This window comes from Anguilla rostrata, chromosome 1, assembly GCF_018555375.3.
Source record: "Anguilla rostrata isolate EN2019 chromosome 1, ASM1855537v3, whole genome shotgun sequence".
Taxonomy (NCBI): domain Eukaryota; kingdom Metazoa; phylum Chordata; class Actinopteri; order Anguilliformes; family Anguillidae; genus Anguilla; species Anguilla rostrata.
Genome location: NC_057933.1, coordinates 45,180,636 through 45,207,708, shown reverse-complemented (window position 1 = coordinate 45,207,708; position 27,073 = coordinate 45,180,636). Strand labels below are relative to the sequence as shown.

At 44.4% G+C, this 27,073-nt stretch overlaps 1 protein-coding gene across 47 annotated transcripts in view; it reads right to left on the bottom strand.

Annotated features, from left to right (window-relative positions):
* The window catches only part of rims2a (regulating synaptic membrane exocytosis 2a), a 251,613-nt gene that overhangs the window by 172,059 nt on the left and 52,481 nt on the right, over positions 1-27,073 (bottom strand). For 39 of the 47 annotated variants that reach the window (XM_064308375.1, XM_064308452.1, XM_064308208.1 and 36 more), the window contains one exon: positions 14,406-14,668. In XM_064308375.1, coding sequence (XP_064164445.1) covers positions 14,406-14,668 — 263 coding nt within the window. Of the gene's footprint in view, positions 1-7,710; positions 8,331-14,405; positions 14,669-16,084; positions 16,278-23,132; positions 23,741-27,073 lie in introns of those variants that run through there. The other 8 variants (XM_064308525.1, XM_064308545.1, XM_064308554.1 and 5 more) reach the window with 6 other exon arrangements.

The window sequence follows — 27,073 nt, the reverse complement described above, 5'->3', positions numbered from 1 at the left end:
ATCTTGGTGTGCTGAGCACATACAATTCTTACATTTCTTCTCTTGTATTATACTTTTTTGATGAAGGAGCTTGTCTCTTCAATTAATCAATCTCACTTTTTGGCCTTAATTTAATAAACATCCCCCAAGAAGAGTGCTGTCCTTAAGTTTATTTAACAGCATTATTTCTTATTAAATAATTATATATTTTTTTATTATTTTGCTTACAATTTTGTGTGTTGGCACCAAAAATGTTTTACAAAATTAAATGAGACATGTTTGTGACTTCCATCATTGCTAGTCACAGCTTAGTTTCCCAAAACACTAGTAGCAAACATTATCTTTGACTATTGACTTTACATGGCTCTAAGATCCTCTAGTGCTACAATGGTTATGGGAAACAAGGCCGTAATCAATATTATTTCTCTTCTAAGACTCAGAGCCTTGTTTCATTGCAGTTATGTGTGCTTTTAGACCTGTGTGTCTAAGCTTTACTAAATTAGGCATGCCATAAGGTTAGTTAGTGCTGTGCTACATTTATTTGTTATTTAACAAACCCTCCCTTTTGACCAGGATGGACAAATATTTATGCAGAAATTAGAAAACTAAATAAAGTTACATGAAAAAACAAGAGGTTCTGATACATTTTTATACAACCAAGCAATGTTTTTCAAAAAATATAATTTTGTATTTTCAAAATACAAAATATGATTTGATAAAACTTTTTTTGGAACAAGTACGCCATAGTTTATTTTGTTTGGTGATTTATGTATTTTGTACCATTTTGTACCATTATCATTTTTGTAACATTTTGATACTTAGTGCCCCTAACATTTTAATCGTACCTGCCCCTCCCTGTATTACCCGCTCCTCCACCTCTTCCACCTCAAATCCCTCCTCTTCCTCACCCTTCTCCTTAGCTGAGACACAGAGTGGCACTCAGCTCTTAAGGACTCTTAACAGTGTGGCCTGTGTGCCCGCTCCCTCCACACACTCTCTGTGTGCTTACGTAGCGTTTTACACACCCAGTTTGCGTGAGTGTGACTCTGTGGCAGCATCAGAGAACTTAAGGTTCACATCAGCTGCATGAAATGCACCCCTGGACCGTGTAGATAAAGACCTTCCATTTGAACGATTCACAATTCTAACAACTAGCAGAAATTGGTTCCTGCGCCGATGCTTGTTCACATGTGAAATAACAAGAGAACATGGCAAACAAGATAAAATATGGAGAGAGAACAAATTCCGTGCAAGAAGGCACTTCAACCCAGCTCCACGGATGAAATTGCATAGAATAAAAGACAAATTTTTCTGGAGGGTTTTTTCGCTAAGAAGCCCTTTAGGCAGCATTTTTGCTTATTTCCTCATATAAAAGAAAGCTATTGGCCTCCGCCCCCGTGTGTTTGTGATTAGGGAGGATATCCCTCGCTGCCTGCCTGCCTGCCTGCCTCCCTCACCAGGCCACGGCTCACAGCGGAATCAGCCAGTACGCGATGCATCATCCTCCCTGTCTATCAGACAAAACTGCTGCGCCCACCGTGTCACAATGAGTCCCAGCGTCTGCAGCAGAACCCAGCTTCTGTCTGTACTAATAAAGCCCCTCAATAGCATGAGTTCTGATCTAGGATCTGCTCTCCTTGTCCATGTCCTAATCACACGCATTATGAGCCAAAAGGCTAAACTGATCCTAGATCAGCCGTTTCTTGAACACAGGCCCCGATGTACGTCTCTGACTACGGTGAAGGCGAGAAGTGTAGTATAAACTGAAGGAATGCTAAGTGAGCAGCATTTTTGCATTATGGTTTGTGCCCAGAAGAGAGAACAAAGCTTTGTGTGCATTTATTATAATGTACTGCATGAAACAGTGCCATATAAAAGTAACACATGACTGCCTACATATAGGCTAAGCAGACCACTCAATACATAAATGCACAATATTTAAGCAGACAATGCAAAATCAGGGATACAGTGACATAACATATGCTGCCAGAATCACATTTGTTATTGGGGTGCTTATGTAAGGCAAAATTCATATAAAACAAAGCCACTCGTTAATTAAATATCTTATATACAGGATCCACAGCATTACACTGAGAAATGTGGTTATCTTTTTCACATTAAACATTTGCCATCTTTTAAGAGTAATAAACACGCATTTACTGACTTGAGAAATTAATTTTCTGTTTTTTTCCCCCCAGTAATGTAGAAAAGTGTGTCGTCTACACAAACAGCACATACAGGGATTCTGAATGTGCAAAACAAGCACATTTTATGCAACACAGCAACTGTACATTTGACTGCACTCAAATATCCAAGGTACAACTAAATAGACTAGAATTTCCCAAATAACACAACAGCATAAAATGAAGCTTGCATACAAAATTTAAAAAATACACAACAGTCAAGTGCACATACTCTGCTTTTTGTAAAAATTATGAGCTTGTTATTTGTACACACACACATGCACACAAAAGCCATTCAACCTTAAACATTTCCTGCAGTAAATTACCCCTTCAAAATGATCCATTATTTTACAACCTTGTGACACTGCACTCCAGTAAAATGGTATGAAACCAATTACACAAGACCAAAACCCAATTGCATCTTTAAAACTACCCTGGACATACTGTACTTGCTCATTTCTACTAACACCAAAGACAAAACTTTTTCGCCCTTTTTCTTCCAGTTCTGTTATGAATCTAAATGAACTGCATGCTGTATTTCAGTAAACTCCTTTGTCAATTTGGGAGAGCAGGGGATACCATGTGCTTTCCTCCTTAAATTTGCCATTCCTTATTTTCCAGCCATTCCTTATTTTCACCCCCCAAGTCCACCAGTTAAACTAGCACAGTGAGGTGGAAGAGGATACTTGTGTATCCCACCAGCTGAACTCACGCAGTTAGGTGGAAGAGGATACTTGTGCATCCCACCAGCTGAACTCGCACAGTGAGGTGGAAGAGGATACTTGTGCATCCCACCTGCTGAACTTACACAGTGAGGTGGAAGAGGATACTTGTGAATCCCAGGCTATCTGAAGGTATCCGACTGACCACAGGAGATTTCAGGTGTACGACGAGGCACCATCATCTGATTCCCTCCCTCCCCATACAGCCAATTATGAGAAATCAGCAGCACCCTGGGGAGCCAAAATAAGTAGGGAATTCAGGGGATTTTACATTACATTACAATAATTTGGCAGATGCTTTTATCCAAAGCAGCGTACAATACTGTAAGTGCATACCGAAGGTCATTGGAACAACTACAAAACACAGGTCCGATAAGGTACAATACTCATTATGTAAGAGTTATCCAGCTATACATTTTTAGCCAATCATCTGTAAGCAGATATTCAGGTGATCAGCCTAGGAAAACCAATTTGTGAATTTAACCACGATGTTAAGGTTCGCACCCCACAGTGTGTCCGAACCTCATTTCCTCAATCTTATTCGAAAGCCCATCCCCTATGTCTCCTCATCGGTGCACCAGGGAAACTACTCTTTCTCTTTGGTCTTAGAGGGCAGAGTGCCCCCCACTGGCTCATCAACGCTACAACGTTTCCAGCAAAGCCTTCCAGGTGCAGTGCTAGCCCAACCCAGCCCATCTGGTAGGATTAAGGGACAGGGCGGCATGGCTGCTGGCTAAAGCCTATTTGCGGAACAGGTAATTGCGGCTTCCCTTTGTCTCCATGCTATTTTATTAAAGTTCAGCTCCATTTCTGTTCCGCCTCAAACAATAACCCAGAAATCTCCTTTCCGTCAGTCCGGGCTCCCTGCATTTGTTTTGGCTCGGGCCGAGCGTCACTCGTGTTCCAGGAAGGAGCGCGCGGACCTGGCGGCGCGCAGTACCGTAAGGTTGGGGACTTCTCCCGCACCCCATTACTTCCGGACTTCCACCGGAGCGCATGCATAATGCATGGCGCTGTGTTTAAAAGCACAGCCCATTAGTGTAGCAACACAAAGAGTGCGTCTCTAGCGGGAGGGGGCCGGGGCCAGTGGCTCCGGTAAAAGCAGGCTGCGGTGGCGCACGGCGCTCCGACGCAGTCCTCCAATGGGACCCTGAGAATGCGAATACTCTAAACCCGGCCCAGAATCCAAATCCAGCCCTGGTTTTCTCTCTCCCAGGTTCAACTGAACATTTCCTCTTACTGAGTCTGATTGGCCAGACTGTCTTCACACGTCACTCCCAGGTAAAGGGAAGGTGGAAAACCAGCAGTTCTTGGCCCTCGAGGACCGTGATTTGAGTGACAGGCTTGTAGAACCAATACAGAGGTTGAACTGGTGGATCGGGGGTGTGCTATTGGGCCCTGGGAGAGCCGGTCCTCTGTTAGAACCTCAAAGACACCTGGTATGCTAACAGAGGGGTTTGCGCAGCAACTCATGCGGTCGGAGAAAACTTTCTGACCAGGATCAAAGGAGCCCTAGACATGGTGAACATACCTACATCAAAAAGAAAAATTTTGTATTGCTCGGCATTCTTTGCAACCTGAATACAGATTTTTTTCGCTTGTGCTCATGGTTACTGACGACATTCTGATTTCTGTGTTTCTGAGTATTTATCTGTGAAAGATTTGGTGTGAGAGACACCTCTGTGAATCACGGGAATGGAATTTTCCATGTGTCGACTGAATTAATTCTGTGTTCATAAAACCTGCAACAAAGAGAATTCCTACCCAAATTCAACCATTACCATAAAAACTTAAATGTCAATATATGTGTTGTTTAAAGGTGTCTTTCTGACATGATGAGTTTTTCAGAACGCCTCTGCAGCCACAGTGAAAGCAGTCAGTTTAAGACGCCAGGGTGCTGGTGCACATCAATCACAGGCCCTGTCCTCAGAGCGCTTCCTTCTCCCCGGCGACGCCCAGCGCCCCGGACGGAAAACGCGTCCCCCAAACCATCCTCCGCCATCGAAACGGCGGCCGAACGCAGCCCGCCCCGCGCCTCAGAGAGGGCGTTTTCCTCTGAGGGGCTCCTCCAGACTGGGCAAAGTAAATATTGGGGGGGGGAGAGGGGGGATTCTGTTTCAATCAATGTTTTGCTTTCTGTCCACCGTTCTTGTAAAGCTTCCCTGCTATGGAGGGCTTGAATCTAAGTGGGAGTTTAGTTTTTTAAGTCTTCGTGCGGATATGTGGGAGATTGTTACTGTTTAATGGAGCGCACGCGGATATTCCACACACTGACTGTACGCACAGCATGCGCTCGCTCCAGCTGCTCTAGTGATACACACGTTCAGTGACGAACCTGTACTGTACACTGCGATGAACAGCAGCACTCACCAAATAGCGCTAAATGCTAACACTGACGATATTCCGCCTCTTCAGCCAAACGGATCAAAGTTTGAACCCCTTTGACACTGGCCAGCCAGGTTCTCTGCTTGAGGCATCGGAGCAATTCTGAAGCATTCATATGGGCTATGCCAACTGGAGCTGGCATATAATCCACTCAGGCACCTGAATACCAATGAGGCTAGCAGAGTTCACAGTGATATGCAAAAAATATGAGAAAAAGGGTGTACAGATTAATACTAATAGAATGAAAAATAATTAGTTTGGTAGCACTGTGAAGAGATTGTACGGCTAACCAAAATATGGAGAGCTGTAGAGCATAGGAAAAAAAATCATGAGTAAGGTAAAATCATCTCATTTGCATAAATACTGACTAATGCGTCAGGACTCTGAAGGCCCAGGGATGTACATGTGCGAAAACTGCACCTTTCTGATAACAGGGCCAATCCAAATACTTCAACAAGCTGCTTCTGCACAATGGCACATCCAGATTCTCTGGCATTAGGGCAGTGGTACCCATGCCTACTCCCAGTAGGCTACGTGTAACCAGCATTTGAGACTGTACTGGGGTCAGCTATCCGTTTTATCAATACAATGCATCGCACAGCCCGGTCAACATTCCAAAAAGGAGCACAAACTACAGCACCATTAAAAACCTTAGCAGTAGCTCAGCTCCATATATATCTGCCTCATAAACCACTATTGGCTGCCTCAGTCGTAGATATCTTGGATCTGGCTTTGAGTTTAACATTAGGTGCTGGATTTTCCCACTGCCAAGAGAAATAATAACACCGAGGTGATTTTTAGAGACGTTTTGTTGTTGTGGGATGTTGATGTTTAGAAAAGGAGGGAGTACACAGAACAGAAGCAACTCAGCCACTCGCATTTGATCGCATCATTCTGTAGGTGCACTGGCTCCAGTGTAACCCACACCCTCAGCCCATCAGCCATGTAATGCGAGGGGGCAGAGGAGGATGGGATGTAGTGAATTATTTCTAAGGGAGGAGAGAGAGAGAGAGAGAGAGAGAGAGAGAGAGAGAGAGAACTAGCCCATAATCCTGGGAGTCAGGGCACACACCTCATAACTCCTGACCACCCAGTCTGTGTCTGCAAACACAGGGGGTGATCCCTACTGTACTGTAAATACGTGTGGAGGTCCAGGCACTGATGGAATCTGAACTACCCCTACAGAACAAGCTAACTGCTTGTCCCACCAAGCATGTACTGCTGATGAACAAATGTAATGGCACTACAGGATTTTTTATTTTTATTTTTTACAAATCAGACCAGGAGTACAAAAAACACGCAGCCACATAACAGTAGAGGTGTCTGGAGTCACGTTAGCCATCAGGAAACCAGGCCAGTTTACACTGAAACTGCACAACTGATCTCCTATAAGCATTGTGACAACGTATGCTTCCCTTTTTCTCTTTTTAATGTGTGGCATCCCTGCCCCCTCCCCTTCTCTCTTCTCTCTCTCTCTCACACACACACACACACACACACACACTTCTCTGCAGAGTTTGAACATTTTTCAGCATGGATATAGAAGGAAGGCACGTAAGTTTAAAACGGTTATCAGCAAGACAGTTTTATATAATATCACTAAGATAATAGTAGAAATTGCGATGTACACTAGGTCTGAGTCCAGCCATAAATACCAGATTATTTAACACAGGAGGGAATTATATTACAAATGTATTTATTGTTTTTGCGTCTACTATTTAAACTACATAGATGTCAAGCCACAACATTGGTCTGTATACGATTCGGAAGGTAGGGGTGGGGGGTCGACTTGGTTTTAAACGCTATGGCTGGAGGTTACAAGCAGCACGCGAGTAGAATCCCGCATTTCAGAAATAACCCATTCGGGATAACATACGGGCGGGGGGGTCTTTCAAATGGTAGAGCCTGGCTCTTAAGTTGAAGCATTCGTAGCATGCATCCTTTTACTTAAATGCTATTACAGCAAAACTGATACCATTGCCAACATTTATCGGCATTCATCAAAGCCCTCGCGGACTGCCGTAAAGAACGACACACAGCATACGCCAGGCAAGATACAGTTTTGGCATGATTAACGCTGTGCAGGGAGAGTGTTGTCAAAACGAGCGGTGTTACGGAATGCTACTTGGGTTCAGAGGCGCCTACACTGGAGCGCAAGCGACACATGCGGCAGGAACACACTGTACTACACATACAGTATCTCCGGTTCTCATCAATTTAACAGGGTGAGGATTAATACGGTCCAGAAACGCTGCCCCCTTCAGCGCAAGCAGCACCATCCGCCCCTTAGCTCAGTGAAGGACATTTTCAGCGGCAATTTCCCGATATGCCTTCACAAAGGCTTGAAATCAATAAGCGAGACCCCCTCGGCACGGATACACCTCCGATCTGCCAACGGGGAAACCCTTCATATATCACAGTATTTCAAAGGCATCACTCACCCGATGTTGCTTAGCGCCTGCTCAAGCAATTCGGTCTGCAAAATATTCTGAGGCGGCGAGAAAGCCCCATTAAAATGAGATAGAACAGAGCTACAAAACTGACGCAATGTCTCAAACTGCATTTTCCTTTTCGCCTCTTCTGCTATCCTCGGTACGGCCCTTTTCCTTCAGAAACAACACATCCACCTGTCCTCTCGCCGGAGTCCCTGTATCTCCCGGGAACATTAAACGAAAAAACGCCAATCAAGTTCCATATTTCTTCTGATCTTTGTAAAAAGTATGCTTTAACGAATAGCAGTCGATAGTTAATTGTTCAGTCATTATGGTCCGAACTTGGCCTGAGAAAAATGTAGGCGCGGGGACAGCTTTTCGCCTGACTGTAGCAAGATTTCTTCAGAGCGGAGGGGGGGGAAACGAACGGAAAAAAGCAGCGAGGCATCTTTCCCAGACATCGCTGTACGGAGCATCAGGGACCGCTTTCACACACGCAACTCATTTCTCCAAGCTTATTAAAAATATACACTCACTCGCGCACGCCCTGGCTCACCCACTCACTCACACTCTCGCTCGCGCACACCGATACACGCGCACAGTGCAAGCTAGATGCTGTCGTCAGGACTTTAGCCACATCTGGCTGCCAACCGTCAACTCTCAGAAGTAATAAAGGAGGTGGACAAGGCACCCTAATACCATTAAAGCGGTGTCTGAGGGGGGAGGAGGGGGAGGACGGGACTTCTGCTGGAATGAAACCTAATGGCCCCGACAGTTTACACACAAATCACCGGTGCACATTCTGTGTGGGAGGACAGAGGCTTGTCTCCTAATATCCAGCGTACAGATGGGAATCAGTCGCAGTAATGCACAGGGCAATTTAACACAAAGAAGAAACAAAGGTAGCGACGTGGGTGGGGGCGCAAACAACGCAGTGGCTTGCAGTATAGGAAGACATGATAATAATTGCAAAATAGCAGATACATACCAAACCATCAATATTTTATCCATTATATATTCAAGGTAAAAATATGTTTTAGGTAATAAAAGAAGCAGCATGGTCAGTAATAAAAAACGAATACATATTCACCACGTTATTTCATCTGTATTTTAAATAACTATTATTTTAGTAAGGAACAATGATGGTAATACAAAATTTTGTTATACAGCAGCTTTCAAACTCAAAGACATGTGTTAGGTATAAACCCAAGACTTATAAAAGGAGAACAACAATAATTAAACGCACTTTCTAAAAACAAAACAATGCAGTATAACACTAATGCTCAAATCAGGGGGCTATTGTTCCCTATACATGTTCCTCAATATCTTTACCCAGAAATCCAGAGAAATTAAAGACAATAGATCCAAACAGAGGATGTGCATGAATGCAAAAATCCCTGACATGTTCTTTCAACAGTGAGCTCTTCCCATCTTCCCAAATGGCACCCAGAGGGACATGGTGCTCCCCTCTGCTGAAAAACACTTAAATGTGCAATTTCTGCTGTTACATAATCCCTCTAATTGCCTTCCCACTCCTTTGTCTGATTGCATCTGCTCACTTTTCAGCTTCCTGTCTGAGACAACACGGACATGAGCCTCTCAATAAAACAATCAGTTTAGTCTGTGTTCTGCCAAAGCCCACCCCTGCCAAGGCTCTCCTTGAACCGCACACAAAACTACAAATTCTTCGATATAATTCCTCCCATTTGAATGTTAGAAAAGAGATACCCAAAGAGTTGATATCACTAAATGTTTTATCCCTCCTCCAACCTCCTCTGTGAGTTTTACACCACATACTGTAATCATCTCATAATAATTTCTTGCATAACAGAAATATTTCAAAACTAATTACAGCTGTAAAACAACTGTGGGATTATTTTCTGGCTTGTTTTGCATAATAATGGTTCTTTATTTGTACGTTGCCCCAGTGAAATAGCAGAGAAATTGAGTTGGGGGGGGGGGGGGTGGGTGCTGGGGGGGTACGATTGCATGAAGTTTGAATGAAAAAAGTGAGAAACCTTGGGAAACACAAGCAAGTAATTAAATTCCAATCCCAGCATAATTATTGTTGTTTCATCAGCTTCAGCGGTGACTTGTCCTGCAGTATCTCTGTGTTCACTGAAACAGCACATCGGAGACCAAGATAAATTAGACGCTTTCCTAAGTTATTTCTTGTTATAAATAGGCTGTCAGCTTTTTCAGTGAAATAGAATCAGAGTTAATTTAAACATTCTTTAAGATTAATGAAAGTGACTCCTGGTGCTTATGTTGTAGTACTTCTATTTGTAGGCTTCCCCCAATCAATCATGTTCTGAGTATTACCCCTTGAAATTTCAGATGGGAAACTTTGAGACTACAGGGAGTCAACGTCTAACCCAGCCTAGTCAAATCTGTGATTATTTAGGGCAACTTCTCTGTGTTGTCACAAGTTCACATCATCCGATATAGACAAACTACATACTAATATAAATGAAAGGTCATATTGATTTTAAAAAATTCAATCTACAGTATCTGGCTACCAAAGAAAGAAACTGCTACATATTTTTAGAGTATATCAAAGTATCTTTAGAGTATATCATAGAGCATACGTATATTTAGAGTATATATTTTTCAGTAAGTTGTTTGCAATTAGAAAATAGTCATCTAGCCAGTTCCAATGTGATGAGTACACTATCTTCGAAAATCAATGACAAACTGTATATGTAGAAAGCTTATTTGACAAATGGCATATTGGAGTCAGAATAATTTCTGGCTGGAATCTATCCATGAATGCACAGATGCTACCTAGGTCAACCGGTTTTAGAAAGCAATAATTTAATAACGTTCCTTAAAATATTACTTCAGAAAATAGATGCAACCAAATGAATGTGTGTTTCCAAAAACTTCCGTTAAGCAGAACTTTGCTCAAAGGCAACAACATTTAGGAAACGCCATGTGAGCTTAAGAAAAACTTTTAAATGATATTAAATAATACAAATAAAACAAAATAATAAATAATAATCAGCAAGGAGTTCAAACTTGGACAAATGGAAAAATGAAGACAGGCATTTCTTAAGACCTGATTTATAAGAGACTATGTTTGCACCTATGATGTGGCTTGGAATTGAATTCCAGAGACAAGGGGCAGAACAGCCATAAGGAGAGGAAGAGTCGTGATCCATTTGCTTTGCGCAATCCATGTTTCTGCCATTAGATGGCCGTCTTCCCTACAGTATATTCTGACGCAAATGCATCCGGTTAATCCTGGAACTCTCTGCTTGTGAGAGACTATCTCAGACCAATTGCAAGTGCTCATGAGCGATCACTGTTCAAATTCAAACAGTATCATATCTTAACATATAAAGGTCTCACACGTCAAAGCAATTTTCAAAGCACTTGAATTGCTCACCAATTTCTTTCTATAGCATGATGTATTATGTAACCATTTTTTAATGAACCTTGATGAAAGCTGACAGGGTTTTATTAGCCCATATGCTAAGCGTTTCAGAAAGGCTCGCCTTTATCTATACAAAGAGGACGCACAAAGAAAGGGCATGCTAAAAAAATCACATGCACACACTCACACATGCGTTTGTGTACAAAAATACTAGCTCATGTACATGTGCACGCGCAAAATGTGCCCACACAAACGCACACACACATGCACACACAAGCTCAAATACATGCACGCACGCACACACACACACACACACACGTACCACACATTCGCACACATACACATGTGGATGTACACACAAACACAAACTATCACATACACAAACACACTAACTTTTAGGTACTTGCACGGACACACAAGCTCATATGCACATATGCACACACACACACACACACACACATATGCCACGCATGCACACACAAACACAAACGGATGTACACACAAACACAAACTATCACATACATGCATGCATGTACACACACACACACACACACACACACATCACATTTGTCATGCTTCGTGTCTTTGCTGCATTCCCACTTAATCACTTCCCCAGACAACACCGCATCCACCTCTGAGGACAGAAGAAACGCGCGAGCACCACGCCGAGGACAGGAGCGCTAGCCTCCAGCGCGGCTCAGCTAGCGCGCCTCAGTTAGCGCAGGCTCCGTACTTCAGCTTCAGACACACGCTTAAACAGCCCTAATGATTCTGCTGGGCCTCTGCTGCAAATGCAGTTTACAGCACGCTGATTACCCAGCGCCATTTTGGGGGTGGGGGGTGTGGGGGAACAGCAGCGCAGAGCAGCCAACCGCAGGCCCTGCCATTCCCCCACAGCTGAAGCGCCGAGCGGAGCGCCGGTACTCAACCTGTCAGCGGTGAAATAAATGGCAGACGAGGTAGGAGCGCGACGATCCAGCGCGCCGAGACCGAACGACCTTTGGGGGACGGACAGGGGGACCCACTGCCCCGACACGCAAGGGGAAAGAATGGCCGCTGCATGTGGATCCAGGCTGCACGGCGGGCCCGCGTCGCCACAGACAGCGCAAAGCACTCGCAAATTCCCTCCTCCCAGCACGAAGCGTGACCCGTATCCCGCGCAGGGGAAGCTACGTCAGGGAGACATCTGTTCCTCCCAAACGAGCGCATTACAAATAACCCAGGGGAAGGCGCACCTTAGCCAGACACCTGACGACACACGGAAGGGAGGATGCTTCTAAAATCGTGACTATCGTGGTTGTCCGGGTTCTTTCATTCTCAGGCCATTCCGGTGCATGAGAGGGAAAAGAGCCACCATGTGGCCATGAGTGGTAATACACTAGGGACATCCTCTTACTGTATATCATCTTGGACCTGATATCAAGAAGCCATGAGTGGATAGGCCTCACTTCACAAGGCGGTTAAGGTTGCTTCCACCATCCTGCGGCATACTACAGAATTCCTGCGGCAAACTTGTAAATCATATTTCAACAATACGTTGGGATTTCGATTACAGTTAGGAATTTACTTTCACCTATAAAAAACTAAATCTGTTCCATTTCTTTACCAAAACAGCATACCTATGCATTATTCTATCAAGACTGACTTCATGAGCTCATCACAAAACCCTCACCAATAGGGATTTGTGATGACAATAAAAAAAAACAAATATTCGTCAAGGGCACAAAAGCTAATTCTTTCATCAAGCTAACCTCTCCCATGAGCAGGAGAAACAGTATTAGCAAGATATTTGCAACTGCACTCCTACCAAAAAAAATAATCTAAATAATAAAAGGGTTGTAAAGCTCAGTTTGACAAAGAATTGAACTGTTAATAATTTCAAATGTGCAAAAAAAAAACATAAAGAGCAAAGAGCACAACGATTTGCTGCAAGCCAGAAACTTATTAATGCGCAATGTGTCCCCTTTCAAGTATTTATCGAATTAGGGAATACCTCTCCCTTTCTTCAAAGCCGTACCACGCTGTGAAATTTCTGAGCCCGTGTCATGTCAGCTACATCCCCTTCTCCTTCACATACCTCACAGCTGCTCAGAAAGACAGCCCGACTTTATAGGTTTAAATGATTAAATATTACACGTTTTTCATGAGGACTTGTTTACCAGAAGCAGTTGTGTTGACTTCTTGTCTCAAACCTCTTTACCCCTCACCGCAGCAACTTCATACAGCACACAGCACTCAAATGGTCAAAGCTACCAGCACTCACATGGTCATAGCCAACAGCGCTAAAATTGTCACAGCTAACCATGCTAATGCGGTCAAAGCTAACATCGCTAGCATGGTCAAAGCCACCAGCGCTACCATGGTGGGTAAGGAACTGGACTTGTAACCGAAAGGTCGCAGGTTCGATTCCCGGGTAGGACACTGCCGTTGTACCCTTGAGCAAGGTACTTAACCGAAATTGCTTCAGTATATATCCAGCTGTATAAATGGATACAATGTAAAATTCTATGTAAAAAAGTTGTGTAAGTCGCTCTGGATAAGAGCGTCTGCTAAATGCCTGTAATGTAATGTAAAAACCCAACAGTGCTCACACAGTCAAGGCTAACACTGCTAATGCGTTTAAAGCCAACAGCGCTAACATGGTCAAACCCAACAGCACTCACACGGTCAAACCCAACAGCGCTCATACGCTCAAATCCAAAAGCACTCAGATGGTCAGAAACAACATCGATAACATGGTCAAAGCTTACAGTGCTTACATGGTTAAACCCAACAGCGCTCACACTCTCAAACCCAACAGCTCTCACACGGTCAAACCCAACAGCGCTCACACAGTCAAAGCTACCAGTACTAGCCTGGTCAAACCCAACAGCGCTCACACGGTCAAAGCTACCAGTACTCGCCTTGTCAAACCCAACAGCGCTCACACAGTCAAAGCTAGCAGTACTAGCCTTGTCAAACCCAACAGCGCTCACACGGTCAAAGCTACCAGTACTAGCCTGGTCAAACCCAACAGCGCTCACACGGTCAAAGCTACCAGTACTAGCCTGGTCAAACCCAACAGCGCTCACGCGGTCAAAGCTACCAGTACTAGCCTGCGCAAACCCAACAGCGCTCACACGGTCAAACCTACCAGTCCTAGCTTGGTCAAACCCAACAGCACTAACATGGTCAAAGCTACCAGTACTAGCCTGCGCAAACCCAACAGCGCTCACACAGTCAAAGCTAGCAGCGCTCATCGTGTCCGCACAAAGCTCGGCGAACTAAAGTTGAAACCTCAGAAAGTGAAACCCCTCCCACCCCGGAGCAGCGACCCGGCTCCTCTTACCTGTCGACGGGCGCGTCGCCTGAGTACCTCCGGCCCGAGCCGTTTCTGAGGGGCCCGTGCGGCGTGTTCCCGTCCCCTGAGCTTGCTGGGTAGTAGTACGGGTCCTGCAGTTTGGCCTTCTTCTCCCGAGGCGCCTCCTCGTTGCGGCGGGCGTGGTGGGCCTCACAGTCGCCCGGCTGCCGCGGGCCGTCGCTGTAGAACCAGGCTCCCGAATTTGTGAGGATTTCTTGTTGTTTTCGGCACAAGTTGCATACCCACATTACCTGCACACAAAAGAGACGGTCAGTCACAACGTGGCACTGATGCTAAAAAGCAATGATAGAGCATCACTGGGTCATTTAGGTTTTTAGAAGAATACACTTTACCCTGATAATGTGACAATACAACACAGCATTTTACCATTATCTCTACACAAAGAACATGGAAATGTATTACCGTCTATAACTCATGAACGCATAATTTTCATATGTCGAATGCTGCTGTTTGAAAATTTGTAGCTTTCACCCATAATCCCCAAAGGAAAATTAGATATCCTCGAAATGCTAAAATGCATCAAGTTTTTACACTGCAGCAATGCATGTAATTTTGAATAGGCAATCACATTTGAACTGCCTATTCCCGTAAGACGTCATCTGTCATTCTGGGACCACACTGAGGGGCACGCATGTTCTCAGAACCCGAAACTGTACCTCAATCTATTACGTGCCGCCCCGCAAGGCTCCCAGCCACATTTGGCACAGCCCTGGTCAGGATTCAGTAAACACCCTCGAGTTTTGGTCACCACACTGAAAACCAGTGTGATCAAAGCAAGCCACACGACAGCTAGAGGATTCAAAGATTTCACCTAAAACCAGCTGAAATGTTAACCAGAAAAGAAATGCCTGACAGAATACCACTGATGTCGCCTTCCTCACACCAAAAACACCAAGCCACCATTGTGAAGTAAAAGCTCCAAGCCCATGCAACACACTAACAGGAGAACCTGTCAATTAGCAGACTAATCCAGGTACCAAGAAAAAAGAAAATACTATGGAGGGTCACACAGCCCTCCCCACATACAGTATGCCCCGCAACACAACACGCTAGCAAAATGAATCCGTTTAATTACAGAAGCCCCCGTTCATTGAGTGCAGGAGCCCCCGTGCCGCACCAGTGGCTCGGCTCCACACAGACCCACACCGCACCACCCGCGGCAGCCAAAGTTTCCACAGCCACCGAGGAACAGGGTACCCAGAGGACAAAGAGTCAAAAAAAAGACACTCACGTTAAAGAGCCCTCCGGTCACATCCAAAACGCTTAATAAAATATGCCATCGTTCTCGCTCGCAAACTGTATCCACGTCTGCCCTCGAATCAAAAGGCGGTCGGAAAAAAAAACAGAACCCTGGAGGATGGAGGAACGCGCTCCCGGCCCGCTTGTTACCTGACGAGAAAGCTACCGACCGAGCTCGACGCGCTTCTCGGCTGCGATCGCGAGGACGTCAAATCGCCTGGGCGACGGCGGAATCCACGCGCGCCTACGCATGGCGGCGGCGAAGGCGGCCACCTGTTTGACAGCCGTAATGCCTCCTGACGGTCCGCTCGAGAGAGAGAGAGAGCACGGTAACAGTTTGGGCTCGCACGCTTCGGCACTCGTCCGTGGTCTAGGCGCCCGGAAAGACAACCGGCAGAGAAAATTACCGAGGAGGAGGTGGCAGAGGAGGAGGAGGAGGAGGAGGAGGAGGAGGAGGAGCAGGAGATGTCTGGGTTACGCCTCGGCTCTGCCTAGTGGCCGTCCCAGGGACCCGTCGGGAAGGGACGCACGCACGGCCCAGGAGATCGGTTTCCCCGTCTGTCTCAGGACCCTGATGGGAGGTGACAGCCCGTTTCCCTTTCTGTCCTCCCCCCTCTCTCTCTCTCTCTTTGCTCTCTCTGCGAGCAGCGGCCGAACGAGCTCTCCTGCCCGGCAGCCTCCCCTCCCCGCCCCGCCCCCGCCTGCCTGTCCTGCTGACTCACTACATTACCCTGATTACTACGGGCGGGGCCCGTCCCCGTCGGCCCGCTGGCTCGAGCGTCGGCGGGAAGGAGGGGCCGGTGGGGGGGGGGGGGTGGTGCGGGAAGCGATTGGGGCGGGGCGGGGCTGGGCTGGGCAAGGGCGTGATTGGCGCAGATCACCATGCCAACATCCTTCCTCTGGCATTGCGAGATTTTTACCCCTTTTTTCAGCATTCCTGCACCCTCTTGTCCACATGTCTCAAGTAATTACAGGGTGCATGACAGACAGGGTAATGGGGGGGGGGCTGCAAGAGCACAGCATTCTCTTTGGAATTATGCTAATCATCCCTGTCCTTTCCATTACTTTGTGGAGGAGAGAAGTTACCACACTTTCACACAAGCACAAGGACCTAAAAGCTGAATTAGCAGGTGCATTTGTAAGAGACAGAATGCACTAGTCATGTGAGGGAAGCGGGTCCTATTATTATAATTGTTTCATAAAAACCTTTGTTTAATACTGATGCACCTGACCAACACTGAAAACCAACACATTTTTATTTCCAGCTGCAGATGACGCAAGTCTGTTCTGTCAGACAGTAATGCCCCAATTTCACAAACAAAATGGCCGACAGGGAAAGCAAACATATCCTTGCTGCAGGGCAGTGAAAGCCTTTAACCAGGATCGCATCCCAAACCCGGAGGCTACGCTCTACCGTCAGGTGGGAGAACCGCAGCATTTCAAAACTGCCAATGCACTCCCCACCACCTCAGTTCTCCCTGTTCCATACCCCAGTTCCTTCACAGAAAGAACACACACTGTACATCAGGCTGACCTACTTGTGAGCTCCATATCAGTGCAATTAGCATAAAGTCAGTTTCAGTGTGCTTTTCCGAACTGCCAATGATAATTAAGCATATATATGGACTTTTATCTCATCAGTAGGGACCTAATGAAATATTAGCATTACAAAAATGGAATGATAATGTGAAGAGGCAAAATAACCCCCAAGTGAAGTACTGTAGACCGCAAAATCAATCCATACATAATTATACAGGTGCCTTGTGTGCAGAAGAGGGGAGTGTGTCTAACAGCACAGAACAAACCTACTAAAAGGCAGAAAGTTAAAAGACTGGTTAACTAGAGATGGTTAACGTTTTAAGGACTATGTCATGTAGAAATGCTCTAGAACACAGACTGATGTAGAACAGTCAGTGGAAAACATATTTTCAAAAGGTCCATGGGTTTCTGGGTATGGGTGGATCTGTTTTCTGTCATCGGCATATAATAGCATCTAAACTTATGTATACTTATGAACTAAGTTGGACTTATCTCAGCATCACTAGTTTCTCTTTCCTTTCCTGTACTACTAAAATTTATTAGGATTCACATTAATCACCATCTTAGAATAATGGCTTTTCTATGCTCAACGGGAAGCCAGAGTATTCCTTTACCAGACAGAAAAACAAGAAGCATTAAACAAAAAAAAACATCACTTTAATACGCTGCGTCTTAGCAATGCTGATAGGCAGTTCAATTACTGGTGGGGGCTGTTTGTTAACCAACAAGCCACAGTCCGCAAAGTCCGTGCACTACGTGATATTGGGTGGCATCTAGAAGTCCCCAGCGTCTATTCCCCTGGCACGGTCGGCAAAGCAACATCGCCCGGGGGTTGTCAGCGAAGGGTGGTCAGCTGCCCGCTTCGCAGTGCTCCCGAAAAACTGCACGTACTCGCTCGGATCAGGCAGCTGTGGCGGCCAGATGTGTTACCGCTACAGCCAAACTGGCCCTGGTGACTTCAAGACACGACCGCTTCTTCCTGGGTTTCTACATACTGCATTGAACATAATTCTATAAGATAGGCCTAAAATTCATAAGCACTCCAAAAAGTGTGGCTTCTTGGAAACAGGAAAACACGAATCATGCTAACATCTCTTACCTCTCCCACTTCTCATCTCCCCATTTCTTTAGGAGACACTCCCCTACACCCTTCACAGAGTGCCCGAAATCTTGGAGTTGTGCTCGACAACAGGCTGTCACTCTCTGAGAATATCGCGGCAACCACCCGGTCGTGCAGGTTCATCCTGTACAATATCCGCAGAATAAGACCACTCCTCACCAATTATTCCACACAGCTCCTGGTCCAGGCCATGATACTGTCACGTCTGGACTACTGCAACTCCCTCCTGGCTGGCCTCCCAGCATCAGCCACCAGACCCCTTCAGCTCATCCAGAATGCAGCAGCACGTCTGGTTTACAACCTCCCTCGTGACTCCCACGTCACTCCCCTCCTCATCTCCCTCCACTGGCTACCAGTGCAAGCTCGCATCCGGTTTAAGACACTGGTGCTTGCTTTCCAAGTAGTCAAGGGGTCAGCTCCTGGTTATCTGCAGAAGATGATCAGACCCTACAAGCCGGCCAGATCGCTCCGATCGGCTACTACAGGGCGGCTGATTCCTCCCCCTACACGAGCAGCAACAAGGTCTCGACTCTTTGCAGTTCTGGCCCCACGATGGTGGAACGATCTTCCAGTGGAGGTCAGAACAGCAGAGTGTCTGAGCACCTTCAAACGGAAACTCAAGACGCACCTCTTCTCTGTGTACCTCTCTCCTCTTCCCTAAACCCCCTCCCATAACTATAAAAAAAAAAAAAAAAAAAAAAAAAAAAAAAAAAAAAAAAATTTTGTTCAGACTATCTTGTTTCTCCTTATTGTATGCATCATAGTAAAGGCTTTTTATCTACATGTTGTTCAATGGACTTAAGCGGACTTGATCCTGAGTTTGGTTACTCTGTTGTAAGTCGCTCTGGATAAGAGCGTCAGCTAAATACCTATAATGTAATGTAATGTAACATCTGGGGGCAGGAGTCACAGCACCGGTTGTAGTAACAGCGATAGCCACATAGGCTAATAGTTTGCACCTGTATTGTTTCTAGACACATCATGAAATCAGCTGCAAAATTTAGCTTGAAGCAGCAAATGTAATAGGCTACTCGGAGCTCTAGGGTTTTGGCGGCCCTAAACAAGGAAAGTGCTCCAAACATAAATCACACCCACCACTTAACAGCTTAATTGTGTGGCCAAGGGATGGTTTTGGCCCTAAACGACTGCATAGAGTGTTTATGCCAGCGACCAGCTCTGAAGCTACTTGAAATCAAGGCTTTCCTTTCTGGGTACTCCGTTTTAAGCACTCACCAATCTGGTTTTAGGGCTGAACACAGTACTATCCCGGCTGCCTGATTGAGAATAGCATTGTGTCTGCAATGTTGTAACTGTCAACATTGTGCCAGTCTTTTTGTAGACTCGTATAAAGCCTTTGACATGGTTGACCACTCAATACTGTTACGAAAACTCCTGCTTATTGGTTTTGATTCTGTAGCCTATAGATGGTTTGCAAAAGACCTTACAGATAGGTATCAATGTGTTGCATTGGGTGATTCACAATCAGAGTTTCTAAGCACAAATTAAAAAAGTTCCACAAGGTACAATTTTAGGGCCAGCCTTGTTCACCAGTTCCATTAATAATATTGTCTCATCCATAGGCACTGGTCATTTTCATCTGTACGCAGATGACACAGTTCTCTATTGTACTACTGATTCTATTAAAAAGCCATTGAAAATCTGCAACTTTGGTTTCAACAGCCTGTAAAATGTGCTTATCAATCTAAAACTGGAACTTAATTCTGAGAAAATTAAATTTATGCTTTTTTTCCAATAAAATATTAATTGTAGGGAGTAACTAAATACAAACCTTGGGATTGATGAGGAATTTACTTTTAAGGCTCATATTGAGACACTAGTCAAAAAATTGAGATTGAAGTTGAGATTAAAGTCGCTATGTTATGAAGATGGACGGTTGTGGAAGCAATCGTTTTCTTGGTACTAGATCATGGAGATGTCATCTATAGACAAGCTTCTTTTTTGCACTAAGACCAATATGCTGATTTATAACAGGTGACACATGGTGCACATCACCGTATTTTGCATAGAAAGAAGTAGGTTTGCCCTCTATGGGAGAAGACAGCAGTCATTGGTTTATGTTCATTTAAACTAAACCCAATTTGTCATAAACGCCCATCTTATCTTCACGGGCATATTAACTGGAGAGTTTAAATTTATCACAGTTTCTCAGGATTTGTTGCTGCTCTGGGTTCCTGCAATTAATACAAAATTAGAAAGAACTGTTTCTGATTGGCAACTGCTTCTGATTGGAACTCTTTTCCATACACTTTGAATAAATGACAACAGTTTCTGAAACTCAGTGTTCTGGTACCTCTTGGTCCTTTCAAGGATCTCATAAAGAACCTGATTACATTTCATTGTGAATATTTTCATTAATGTTGTATTAGTGCTCCTATGTTTTGGCTAATGATTTACTTATTGATTGCTTTAATTTTGTAATTTGTAAAGAGTGTATGTTTTATTGTGTTTTGTCTGTAAACTCACATTTGAAAAAGAGGGCTTTGATCTCTCTGAGTACTAAATAAAGGTAAAACAAATGAGTAAATATGTCATTTGTTTACTATGTGTCATATTACCCACATCTTGCTCTTTTCAGTCTAAACTACATTTCTTTAGTTTGTGTTGGTCATTAATGTTGTATTTGGTTACTTTACGGTTTCATAAGCAGTCTTGCTAAATTAATTTCAGTTATAGGTAATTTTCAGTTCAAGGACCCATTTATCAGGGGAATATTATGTAGTGGTGTTGACTATGTGTGTTATAAACATTACTGAGCTTGAAACAGCCATGGGTGAATACTCATCTTCCAAACATATGTCCAATGACTTTGAATAGAGCTTCCTTTAGGTGTATACTTCCCTTGGACATTTTGCACTTAGCTGTCATTTCAGCTTCTCTGAATTTACATGAAAGCTACCAGAAGAAGGAAAAACTTTCAATTCAGTAACACTATCAAAGAGCTCCCTCTGGTGGATAAATGGCACCACTGTAACCGATCACATTTTATAGACCAGTGTGAGGATACTGCTACAGAAATCAGCACCTGGTAAGACTAAAGCTTTGTGTGTTACATTTTTAAGCATTTCCACCTTAAATAATGGCACCTTAATGACCGTGTAAAACTGCTGAGTCACGGACATTATAACGATACATTGAACGCACAATCCACCATTTATCTTCCCACACATTTTATCATGTCATAAATATGAGCACTGCCATATGCTTGCAGTTCTGAAAAACCATTGTTTCTCAGTGCAGTTCGCCGCTGAAATGGGTATACAGTGCTAGTACAGAACTGAGTCTACCATGACGCGCTAGCCACAACACTGCCAAACACAAACATCTATTATCTAACCTCCCAACCTCCCAAGTCAGGGGAGTTCACAGCACTCTTCTTGTTCCTCTTTAATTGAAAAAGGATTAGTTTTACAAGAGAAATAGGCATTACCAATTTGCATATCATAAGAGAGAGAATTATTGCACATTTTAAAAATGCCATTTTAGACCAAACGCGTTGATATAGCAGGGTTTTAACATTTTGCTCATAAAGGTGCAAAAGGACAAGGGTTGTCAAATATTCATACAATGATGAGTGAACTGTCATACGTATCAGATTGCATGCTCCCATCTCTCACCCCAGTTGAACTTAACAGCTTATTAAAAACGTATTGTTTCAGGGGTGTCTAGAGGGCAGTTTAGCACTGACACAGTATATCTGTGTTTCTATAACCATGGTATATGGCAAAAGAATCCGCCAGAATTCGATATGCATGTATGTCAATTATTGAGTATCAGTATCACTGTGTTCACCGATCCATTCATCCATAAATAAACTATGAAAATAGAAAGAAGCAAAATGATATTATCGGTGCAAGTTAGCAGTGTTTAAAAACGTAACCAAATTTCTCATGTACTTCATTTAATAAATCAAGTACCTAGCAAGAACTCACCGAAGACAAAATGCATCTTAATGATCTGAAGCCAGCTGTCTATACAGATATACAAAGATGATATCAGTTTTCAAAGATGCTAAGGTGTATTCATCCAACAATTCCCAGAAACACGTTACCCTATGTTATGTAATACTATGTCACTTGGAGAGAGAATTTCAGGAGAGGCATGGAGCCTCTCTTTCACATGCCCCAGGGCTACCGCACACGTGGAACATTAAAATTTAATGAGCGTCTAATTTTAGGGTTCCGTAGCTCATAATAGATCCAATGCATATTTATGCCTCTTCATTTTCCAAAGCAGAAGGAAACGAAGCTGTGTTGGGATGTATTGCTAAAAAAAAGAACGGGAATTCGCATCAGGATGTAAAATGCCTTGCAAAGTCTCGCGGGACCACCCAGACGCCACTGCTATTAATATGCGAAGCCACCGAGTTTGTTTTTCTATTTAAATATTTGAACTCAGCGAAGTCCCATTAGCCTTCCCGTCTGTATATTGCGACAACCCACTTTATATAACTCATGTGTTCATATATTACATTCTACAATTCAATTCCTTTTCCCATGCTGCTTCATGTGGAAAATATTTCTACCCACAAAAGTATACAGTATTGCGTTTGATTAACGTCACAGAACAGCACACCCCCACCATTACCCCCAGTGACATTCTATATTAGCTATAAGTACCCTCACTGCTAGCAACTCCGATAGCATTACTCGTCCTATTTGACATCTACTGAATTGTGGAGAATCGTAGGCCAATTTTTATTTAAAAGGGGAGAGCCACAGAAATCATCATTGTCCATTAACCCATGATACACAGACCGTCAAGTTTAGCTTTCTTACCCATGGTGCAAATATGAAGCATCGTTTTGATCCAGGAGAAGAAAATATGTAATCCTCTTTGAATTGAAAATCTACAGCACGTGTTCCATGTGGATGAGACGGCAAAAGCGCGAGTCAGACTTTCAGCACCACGGACAGCTCAAGCACAGACTGACTGTAGCCGGGTGCCGTTACTTGTTCTTACAAGAAGCAATTGACCCAGTTCAATCCTCGCTAATCAATTATACGTGGTAGTTATCCCAAAAATACCGACAGTTAAGATTCAGCCAGGATAATCCCCAATATTCCTTGAGTGAAATGCTGTTTTAAAACCAAATGACAAAACATAAAAAATAAACTAAAAAAGAAGAAAATGTAAACACGACCCGATAATCCGTGGGACTGCAGTGTTTGCTTGGAGAAAAGAAGTTGTGATCGAGCGAGCAAGACGGAGCACAATCGTGTTTCTTGCCATCGCTCTATTAGTAGTTATGTCTTCATTATTAATAAATGCGAGCGTGAGGCTCCAGCTATCGGAGCTGCTTCCAGCTCATTAAGAATGCAGAGCGTCTCCCGTGAAGCCACACGGCCCAACTGTGGTCAAACTCGCCAAAGTGTGCTGTTACACAACGGGGACTCCAACAAAGCATTCGCCGGGCTATTTATGATATGCCGCCACGTTATTCAACATAGGAACCAATGCTCTTTCTGTAGTGGAGATAGAGACCAGTAACGACTAAATGTTGGAAATGAGCGCCTGGAGTTGGATATTTGGAGCAGGTGTTGATTTTAACATAGTGTTTTACAAATTGCCTTGCATCTCGTTTGTGTTTATGCATCATGTCTGTGTAGTGTAGGTTTCCTTTTTTAAATTCTTTTTTAATATCCTTAATTTTACTCTTTTTTCTTCTTCCAGTTTGGTCCAGTGCTGAAGGCCTGTCGAACAGAATATTTTGGTCAAACAGTAATTTTAAATACTTGAACCCTTTAGATACCATTAAAATTCCAGCAAATTACTGTGAAAATATATTTTTTCACCAATATTCAAGACACGCTTATTTTGCATGATTGTACCTTTTTGTTAAGAACATGTCCATTAAATATTCCCAGTGATCTGGGGGATTGCTTTAAAATCTTAATCCCAACAGGCAGCCAATAGGTAAACCGGCAACAGTTGGCACCGGCACAAGGTACACCCACAGACAATGGAACATCTCACTGCACTGGGAATGAGGTCTTTAGCAGGACACACCTCTCGACTACCCACTGTGATTCCTCAAAACACTGACATGAGGTGGCAAAATGGCTGTCCACATCTGTATGTCTTACAAGAAAAGTCTTGTTTTCTTTGTTTAATAATACATAATAAACCCCTAGTAGCAGGATTGTGGAACTCAATTCAGATCAAATCAAGTGTATTTCATTTGTATAGTGTTTTCTACCATAAATAGCAAGCACGTGAGGTAAAATTTTTATTTATTTATTTTAAACTCCCAGTGGGGAGAAAACCCCTCAATCGGTGCTAAGAAAAAACTCCCCAATGGGAAAAAAATCTGGGAGGAACCCAGCTATAGTGGGGGAGCCCATCCTCCACTGGCCTGTCTGGTGAAAAGCAGTGGTAAAATGGATGTAACAGAAATGTAATAAGGGATCTATCACAGCAAATGAAATGGGTTGAGCAGGTTACAGCTGAGGGAACTGACATAACAACGAGGCTCTCGAATATTCTATTTCTGACAACAGATCAATACTTTAATGTATACCAAAGTGCATTACAGGGAAACAAAGGCTGGGCCCAGGAATTTTGTAAATGAGTACATCCCATAAATCCAAGCTTCTCATATATGCCTTTGGTAACCTACATAATGGTCTTTTCACACTGAAAAATATACAAGACCTTAATATTTTTAGAAGGTGTGTTAAAACACCGCACAACTAGATCAGTGCTGTAATTTCCAAGACTGGGAATGAGAGAGTTGTCTGTTAAAGAAGACTGAGAGTTGTTAGGATTTTGATAACTTATACGGCATATACTTTAAAATCAACAAAATTTATTTAGCGTTCAGCTTCAAGTTTCACTGTCAACAAATGACAGTGTCATACAGTGACTCAGCCAGCACTGGGATAGAATGTCCATTATTGTGCTAAATGGCACACCAATATTTGTTCCCAACCTGGATTATGAAGCAGACGCTTTCAGAATTCAGCCATCTTTTTTTGTTTTTAAATCGCCTTGAATTCTGACGTGTGGCGTCCAGCATTAGCTGGTCACTGAAACAGGGAGCCCTGTAAATATTGATGCCGTTCCGCCGAACAAGATCTCCGTCCACAGCTACCACGGCGAGCGGAAAGGACACGCCGATGGAAAAGGACGGATTTGTCCACCAACTCTTTCGCTAACACACAAAGCTAATGGCCTGGCATTTTAGGCTCAGCGAAATATGCAAGAACGCAGCACCCGGAATGGCCATTTCTGTCTTTGCACACATGCACACGCGCACAAGCATAAATAACAATACCAATGTGTGTTAAACATAAATCATGTCTTTTGGTTATGTAGATGTACTTGCTGTGTTTGACAGCAAATACATGTGCATACATAATGAAGGATGACTCAGACTGGCTGGTGGTTAAGGTCACATGCAGGACAGCATTGACCCTTGCAAATAGACAGCTCTGTAGTCCCATTCCGTACTTTTGACCGCGTTCCCTGGTCTGTATATGATTGCTTCGGATGACCTTGCACTGGGACATAGTTACAGCCCGGAATGAAAGGGTCTAAATATCCGTGTCTCGGGACGGGTCGTGACGTCAGACGCCCCCGGGCTGAAAGAGAATCTGGTCACCCGGCACTGCGGGGCAACCCAATCCGCGGCCCCGCCGAACCCAGTAGCACCATTCGCGACACAGTCAGACGCGGCGCCCCGCCCCGCCCCAGACCAGACCCGACCAGACCAGACCAGACGATCGGCCCAGCCCCCACGATGCACTGCGTTTCGGCCTCGCTCACACTCGAAAGCCCCTCGGCCTCCAGTCACGCAGGATACAACGGGGATGAAAGGACGGAGAACGGTGCGGCGGGGGGAAATGGTGCGCAGATTCAGCGTCCGCCTATGTGAGGCAGAGTACGTCACAGCATGCACTGTGCGTCAAGTCAAATGACACACAGACAGCCCACTTTTCCAGGATCGGCCTGGCAGTCAAAGACCCTGGTGGACAGGGACACTCACTAAAGCGCAAGTCATTTAAAAATGAAACTCCTCTCGCTGGGCTGCTAGGCCAAACGGAATTTCCCACTACAGCTGAGGTGAGGTGAGGAAGTGGGGTTTGAGTAAACATCCCCTAACATTGAGGTAAGCACTGTAACAGTTGTGATAAAGGGTTAATCTGGTGGGTTCTGAGCTCTTAATTTAATCCTCGAGAGAGACAGAGTTCAGAGAACGCACCTCGAGCGCCAATCATCCGTCAGAGGGAGAGGCGGGGTGGGTGTGGAGGGGGGAGGAGTCCCGACTATGACAGCCAGAGCCCATCATAAAACAGCAGCGGGTTTCTGTTACACAACAGCACCTGCGGAACCCTGAAAGACGATCCCCTCCGCTATTCTCCTCCGACAACAAAGGGAGGCTCTCGTGCCTGATGGGTGGGCGGGTCCTCGACCGTCCCGGCGCCTTCTGACCTGAACGGGCGGGCGGACACACCCCCAGTGAGCCCTGAACCTCCGGCTTTCAAACCCAGACACCCAGGGAGCCAGACGAACACTGTGACTGTGCATCCCACTCAGATCTCCCTCAGTCACAATGCTCCTACTAAACGGACCCATGTATTCTAGTACCGTAAATACTGGAATAGACATTAAACACAGCTCTGAGCATTTTGTCCCACCACTAGTCCGTTTGTCACAAACAAAAACCTACTATTTACTGCTTTACTGTTTACCTGCCTGAGCGTATTAGCATGTGAGT